Genomic DNA, 8,203 nt, shown 5'->3' on the forward strand with positions numbered 1-8,203 from the left:
TGTGGTTGTTTTAAACGTTACAACAGTGGTTTACTGATTTATACATAAAATGAGTGAATTAAATTTATTACAAATATTTAAATTGTTTAACTGTAATACAACTGGCGTACTCAATGAAGACGTTCTGACATTACTTCAAAATTGGAATTTTGGAAGGAGTTTACTTATGTCCAAGAGCCAAGAGGGCATAAATTAAAGCTGAGTCCTAGAAATTCGACCATAGATGGATATAATTGGAGGTAAATTATATAATATACCAATCATTGTATTATTCACATATCACAATCTAATTACCACTAATAAAGCGTAATAAGTAATAACTAACCCGCTGTTTTCAAGAATAATAATTAATAATTCAATTTAAATGTTATACAGATGCCGTGCATTATATTCTGAACAAAAATCTAAGGCCAAAAAATGCGCTTAAACGTAAAATCGTAAACTTTGGAAGGCTATAACTTCTAAAATAATAGTTTCCGGGAAAAAAAAATTACACCATCGTTTTAAGCATAAAAAACAAGTCTTTTGAAAAAAAAAATTTTGAAAATCGTGAGGGGGTTGGTGGTAAAGTAGACTTTAGCCTAAATTAATATTATATATATACAAATTATTTTACAATAAATTATATACAAATGTAGGTTACCTAACCTAAATAGGTAATATACATTTATGATGTTGATTTAAAATATATAATAATAATAATTAATAGGTTTACCACTATAATACAATATTATTACAACAAATTTAGTACTTAATATGGATTACTTACTTGTATCAATATTTTACCTAAAATAGGTACCTAATCTGAATAAAAATAAAAATCTACTTACTTAGGTAAATAGCATAATTATAATGGGATATTCTAATTTATTTATTTAAATGTCTGCTGTATTATATTATAAGTTTTTAAACATTGTATGACATTTCAGCTGACAGACATTTCACATTTAACAATAGAGTAAACATCAAGGTACATAATAAAAATATATAATATACAACTCTTTGTGAAAATAATGGTTTCAGTGTTTCGCCTAAGTGAACGCAATTTAAAGGATGCACAGCATATATTATATTATTTGTAATCAACATAATTTAATTATTATTTACCTGTTTTTTTGTTCCGTCCATATCACCAGGTTCTTCTTAAAATTTTTATTCTAAAACTATTAAAAAGTAAAACGTATAACGATCGTCAGAACTTAGAAGCAACGCGAACGCACATGCAATCGACAGAAAATAATGGACAAGGATATAACCAACAAATTTGGTTTATCATTTAATCGTCATTATTAAAATGTTTATCAACTATATTGGGGTATTTGTTCTATTTTTGGAAATAATATGATAGTAATTAATTTGTTGTCAACATTGAGATGACTATACGAGGTCTATGTGTCGTTCCAAAAGACACTCGATGCTTATTGGGTGAATACATTTTCTATTGTGTATGGTTATTTGATAAGCTTGTCAAAACATCGCATAGTAGTTAATGTTATAACCTCACATAGTCAATTAAAATGGGCCTACTTATAGAAGTTCGTTCGGCAACCTAATTAAAGTCTAATCCATGTAATGACAAATGGATATCAGAATGCGATGTCTAATTTGAGATTTAAATTGAACATCTTAGAGATGTCGATGTCACGCAATTGCACACAGGGTACCTTAACGACCAAATATGTAGAACATCTCAGCATAATATTCTATTCAAGTCATATGCTTATTATTTTAACTTAAAACTTAATACCAAGGAGGATATATATAAGTTAACTTAAACTTGATTAGAGTACAATATTATGCCAACGATACTCTACACATTAAGTCGTTAAGGTAACTAAAAAAAACATTCTCATATATTTTTTAGTCAATTAATTTTGTACTTGAAAACCGATCATTTTGAATATATTATTATAATCTCATACGAATTATACTTAACAAGTCTTTTTTCACAATACAGTTACGATGTTCAAAAACGCTATGCGTCTGATTTCGACTGGATTGAGATGTATGCAAGGTCCATCACGTGTATGTAGCTCATCGTTGATCAACGGTGACACATTTTCACGTATGGGTGAAAGCGTGCGACAGTTTTCCATCCAAAACTCCGTGAACGTAAGTCATAATCACTTTGGTCGACGCATATTCGTCTGCCTTCGCAAATTGTTTTAAATTTTTTCATTTAGGCCCAATATAAACCACAGGTTTCCAGTACCAGCTCACCACCTATAGCGATTAACGGGTTCGGCCGGATAGGCAAATGCGTTCTCCTGAAAGCCCTTCAAGAAAACATGAACGTAAGCCGTATCACACATCGTTTGTTCTTCGTAAATTGTTTTAAACCCTCTTCCCTCGTCATCCACAGGTGGTCGCAATCAACGATCCGGGCGCACAAATAGAGAAGATCGCCTCCTCTTTAGCATACGAAACGGTGCCGAATGGGATGTTTGAGGGAAACGTTAGCGTAAAGGGTGATGGCTCTCTGGAAATTGACGGTACTATATATATATATATAATCATTAATCATACTTCGACTACTCACGGCCAGTGTTGAGACTTATATAGATAAAAAATTACTCATCGTTAGTTCATAATATTGAAATAAAACTATAAATGTATAATTTAATATAGTAAAAATTAGTTTTATCTACTGTATTACGTAGATATTTGTATGTATCTAGAATTCTTGATCAAAAGATATTTAATTATTTGACAAATACTGTATAATTATTATGCGTTCGAAATATTTACTTTTTGTGTTCACATGGACGACTCACGGCTATAGTATTTTGAGATTCGAAGGTGAGCAAAAGACAAAATTCGACGTTGATAATTGTTTTTAAATATTAATCCCTGTTGACCGCGAAATAACTTATTGAATCACGCATTACAATTCAACGTAATAATTGCTTGTCCTAATACATTTCAAGTACCTAACAGGTACCTAATTCAGAAAATCACACAAAATATTTCAAATATTCCGTTAAGATTGTAAAATATGTTACAGAAATCAAGGCTGGGCAAGTTAATGATTTTTTTGTAACTGAGTTAAGTTAAGTTAATATGCAACAATAACATAAAGTTAAAAGTTAAAAGTTAATTTAACTATAGGTTCACTCAGTTAATTTAAAAAATAATACACACTTTTTGTTAACATTTTATTAAGTTAAAAAAAGTTAATTTGTTTATACAACACTAGACTACTTAATTTTTACCAATCCAAAACTAAATTTTAGACTATAATTCAGTGGTTTTCAACCTGTGCGTCGCGGCTCCAGGAGCATCGTCGGTTATTATCAAATGAGCCGCGTTTTAAAACTAAAAATAAAATTGGAATAATTTATAGTTTTTGTTATCTACTTTTCGCTGCCGTATAAGTCTGCGCGCCCTATACATGTTGTAGGTACGCACTTGGGTGTGTGAGAAATAAATAGACTGATCGACAGATTTCGTCAACGAATAAAGTTAGGTTGAATAATGTAAATTTGTTTGTTTTTAAATTTGCGTCTGGGAGCCATATATTTGATTTCAAAATCAAAAGGAGCCGTGGACCAAAAAACGTTTAAAACCACTGGACTATATTGTTTATCCTTTGTACAGTATTTCCATATCATGAAAAGACTACTCAACACCCGTATTAACCAATATTAACCCGAGTTATATAGTGATTTTGAAAACCCGAATGATTGATTAAGCTTTTTATTCCGGTGTTTGAACACCCGAATACATCCAGTACCCGAAACCCAAATAAATGATTCAGGTGCTAAGCCCTGCATTTTTTACTTTAAACAATTCACGGTAAATATTTTTTGACATGAAAACGGAGTAGACTGAAATAGTGAAATATAATAAAATTAAAAACAAAATAAATTAACTTAAATTACTTCTTGAAATGAAAAATTAACTCGTTAATTTTACGTTAATTAAAAATAAATTTAGTAAGTTAACAGAGTTAAGTTGATGAAAAGCCAAAAGCAACTAATTAAGTTTAAAAGTTAATATAAAATTAACTTATTTACTTAACTTTAACTTTTTAAGTGGGCGCCTTGACAAAAACGGTAGAATGTAGAAAAATACAATAGTATGTGCTAAATTATACGTGTATTTGTTAACAACTTTAATATATAATGCAATTTTGTAAAATATTATTGTGATTATAAATCGAATGCGGATATAATTATAAACAACGTATTGTTTTTTATACGTGGTGGCTCCGACAGGCAAAACCGTACGTGTATATACAGAAGAGGACCCCGAAAAGATCAGATGGAATGAGTTAGATGTTGAGTACGTTATAGAAACGAGCGGAAAATTCACAGAAATTGAAAAAGCCAAGGTATTTGCTATGAAATATGTTTTACGAGGGATATTTCTATATTTCTTTAGATTATATTACATGATTTATGACCGGGCCCGCACAATTGATTATAAATTGTTATTATATATTATGACGTACAATGACAAACGTTTTTAGAAACACTTGGCGGCGGGTGTCAAAAAAGTTATTGTCGCCGGCCCATGTAAAGATGCGCCGATGTTTGTAAGCGGCGTCAACTTCGACAAATATAAAAAAGAAATGACAGTGGTGTCGAACGCATCGTTTACAACGAATTGTGTGGCGCCAGTAATAAACATCATCAACCAAAAATATGGCGTTGAGAACTGTCTACTGATATATCTAGGCAGCTTTACCAATTCCCAGCAACGTCCCGATGGACTTCAGCACGTGAGGAGCTATTTTTTTATGGTTATAAATAACAACATGTATTTTTGTCGACTATTTTATTACGAATGTCGTAACTCGCGATTTACCTGCATATTGCCATTTACCTACTTATTTACCTACCTATATATTGCATATTAAAAGGCCGTTATGTTGTCACAAATCACGATTAAATTTAAAAACAAAAAAAATTTACTACCTACGCGCCCTCTTATAATAAATAATAAACGAGCTGTAACAATGGTTATGATTTTGAATGTCAGAAGTCGGCCTTAGGAAACAAAAAACCCAGCACAACACTCGTCGCAAAAGAAGTGTGTATCGTAATACCGGAGTTACAAGGAAAAGTGACTGGTGACTCGATAACAGAGCATGACTTGAGCGTTTCAGTGCTTGGTAATGATTCTAAATTTCAGAGGTGGGCAAAACCACTCAACTATATTAGTGCCAGGCTTAACTGGATACTGAGTATCTTCGCACGGAATAAAATGGAAAAAGAGTTTGTTGGCTCGACGAGAACGCCCGAGATCCAATATTCAGTGCTAAAACTCAAATTAACGTAACGTATAATATACATTTAATCGTATAATAATAATATGGTAAGCGCAGTAGTCAAAGTAAACTTTGAACTTAAGAATTCTGAATTTAGTAGCTAAAAATATTACGTTATAATGCGATAGATATGGGTACGCACGGAAATGTGTGTTGTAAGGCTAATACAATAATAATTGTATTAAATTATTATTGTATTAACCTTACAACACGCATTTTAAAATAATGAAAATAATGAGTGAAGTCCGGGTGTATATATATATAATTACCTATCCTACTGTGCATCGCAAATTATAAAACTATGTACAGATACTTTGCGCCTTAAAAACGTTTGTGCATACTTAACCAAAAATCATTTCTGAAATGTATTTTTCTAGTTGATTCAAACTTGTCTTTATATTTACAGAGTTAAAAAACCAGTGATACTTAAGGAATTGAAGTATCCAAAACTCTGGGAGTATGACCTGATATCTTATAAAGATAAAGATAAACAAGCTGTCCGTTATTTTGTTTACGGTTATCCTTCTGGTATGATTTTGTTAGACAAGATTTTGGTTACAGACGACAAGTTCGTGAAAATTATTGTGGCGTGTGACTACGTGAGGGGATATTCAAAAAGTCTATTGGACATGTACAATCACATGGTCAAAGTGGACAAAGGGAAACCGGGATGCTGATTCGATAAAATAGCTATCGTCGAAAGCCACCTAGCGTCCAAGGTATGTAGCTATTTTAATTTTATTTTAAATTATAAATGTAATGATTTTCCAGACTAAAATTATTAAATTTCTTGTTTAAAAATATAAAATGCATATATAGTCTACTTACGCCAGACATCTATTATGAGTGAAAAAGTAATCACAATTGATTTATGGTTAGATGACGAAAAAGTATATGCTAATGGACTATTGGATCTGTATAAACATATATCCATTGAAGACCATGGGGATTCGTCTCGAAGAAGGCAATTTTTTATACGATACTTCGTATAAAAAATGTATTTCCAAAGTAGTTGCAGATGAATTGGCACAAAGTATTTTTGGATAGGCAAGTCAGTAAAAATATTAAATTTCTCGTTTAAAATATAATGCATGTGTTTTAGTGCAGTGGCGCAACCAGGATTTATTCAAGGGGGGGGAGGGTCCAAAAAAATGTATTTAACTACTGTTTTGCTGTCCTTTTCCTGAGTATATACATACATTTCATTTCTTAATAAACACAATTTGCCGAGTTTAAGACCAATAAAAAAAAACAGACAATTATATTATTTACATTTTAGATTCTGAGTGGAAAGATAAATGTATTAATTTTACAATGATGTGTTTTTTTTAAAATTTTTTTTTGTGTCTGTCATCACCTTTTAAGAAAGTAAAAGTGCTTGGATTTTCTCCAACAGTTTCTTTTCTAATAGGAAAGTGAATCTAGTTGGTACTTTGGGGCGTCAAAAGTAAAAATTTCCCAGTAGTTTTCAAAAGCGCCGTGAAAAACAAAAGAAAAATTAAGGAAAAACGGGAATTTTTACACAAAATCTGTTTAGAGAAAATTGATTTTGGTTTTTGGTGCAACTCTTAAACAAATTACCGTAGGCACATGAAATTTTGACTGAATGTTAATATTTTCATTTTCTATACACCATACAATTTTGAAAATATTTTGACTTATTTTGAGCTCTTTACGGACATTTTCAGTTTCCATTTTTATTAGTTTTTTTTCTATAAATATCAATAAAATTTTATTTGTTGGTTAAAAAAGCTTGAAAATTTAATAGAAGGCTCCTAGTATATTGTTTCAATGGCAGATGAAAAAAATTAAAAGTCTATAGTCACAATTTTTTTTTATAAGCATCTAAAGTTCAAATACCTATTGACAAAATTCGTAAAAATGACGAAAATTTGCAAATTATTTTGAGTTAGAAATTCATGAAAAATTTTCTTTTTAAATCTAAGATTTGAAAATGTAATACAAGATTCCTCATAAGTTTGTCTATCTTTAAAAAAAAAAAAAATGTCTACAAGTTAAATTAAATTTTTATGAGCATTTGAAATTCCTAAACGTTAAAATTGAATGCAGGGTTTCTGATATACCTATTGTTACAATAACAGTTGAAATATATTCAAAATACATATGCACAATTTTTTTTTATAAGCATTTAATGATCGAATTTTGACAAAATGTATCAAATTGAAAATTGAATAATTATTTTGTAGTTAAAAATTCATAAAATGCTCAACTTTTATACCTAAGAATTGAAAATTTAAAACAAGATTCCACGTAGGTAAGTAGTTAATTCTGAAACCGAAAAATCTAAAAAATACATAAGCACAGTTTATTTTTATAGTCCTTTTAAGTTCGAATTTGGACGAAATCACATGTTAAAAAACCTAGAATAACTATTTTAGTTATTTTGTTGTGATTGTATAATATTACTCGTGGGTACTTGAAACTTTTAAAGTATACTATTATATATCTATGATAGTATCACGGTTTGTTGTTGATGTATAACGCGTTATAAGTACCTACCTAATGGATATTGTGATATTCCTGTGTATATTATAGGTCAATTTTTTTTTAATACCATAGATATAATACCTTGACCGACACACCGTCTCCGCTCGGAATCGTTTTTCTTATACAATGATATTTAATCATTGAATTCAAATTTAATACCATCCATTATACAGTGGCCCACTTGTAACCTACTGTAAAGCATAGCGACATCCACTTGCCCACCTTTTTTAAATTTATATTTACAATGTATGTCGATTAATTATTATCGGATTCGACGTGTTATCAATAAAATACCTAATGTCCAAATCTAATCTAATAACTAATAAGTAATAATCAAACTAATCAATAAATTTCGATGAACATTTTACGGAAACTTTTAAAAATAAAAATAAAACTATGACATAAGCCAAGGGGGGGGTCGGA

At 30.3% G+C, this 8,203-nt stretch overlaps 1 protein-coding gene across 2 annotated transcripts; it reads left to right on the forward strand.

Moving 5' to 3' along the window:
• Positions 1–1,692: 1,692 nt before the first annotated feature.
• LOC100571474 (glyceraldehyde-3-phosphate dehydrogenase, cytosolic-like) lies at positions 1,693–6,418 on the forward strand. 2 transcript variants are annotated; one of them, XM_029492095.1, is made up of 6 exons: positions 1,693–2,112; positions 2,184–2,294; positions 2,363–2,492; positions 4,218–4,333; positions 4,472–5,991; positions 6,092–6,418. In XM_029492095.1, the coding sequence occupies exons 1-5, from the start codon at positions 1,963–1,965 to the stop codon at positions 4,859–4,861; spliced, it is 897 nt and encodes a 298-aa protein (XP_029347955.1). In that variant the 5' UTR covers positions 1,693–1,962; the 3' UTR covers positions 4,862–5,991; positions 6,092–6,418. The 2 variants fall into 2 exon arrangements, with proteins under 2 accessions (XP_029347955.1, XP_029347956.1); XM_029492096.1 differs by having other exon boundaries at positions 6,152–6,418.
• Positions 6,419–8,203: the final 1,785 nt, after the last annotated feature.

This window comes from Acyrthosiphon pisum, unplaced genomic scaffold (assembly GCF_005508785.2).
Source record: "Acyrthosiphon pisum isolate AL4f unplaced genomic scaffold, pea_aphid_22Mar2018_4r6ur Scaffold_20825;HRSCAF=22254, whole genome shotgun sequence".
Taxonomy (NCBI): Eukaryota; Metazoa; Arthropoda; class Insecta; order Hemiptera; family Aphididae; genus Acyrthosiphon; species Acyrthosiphon pisum.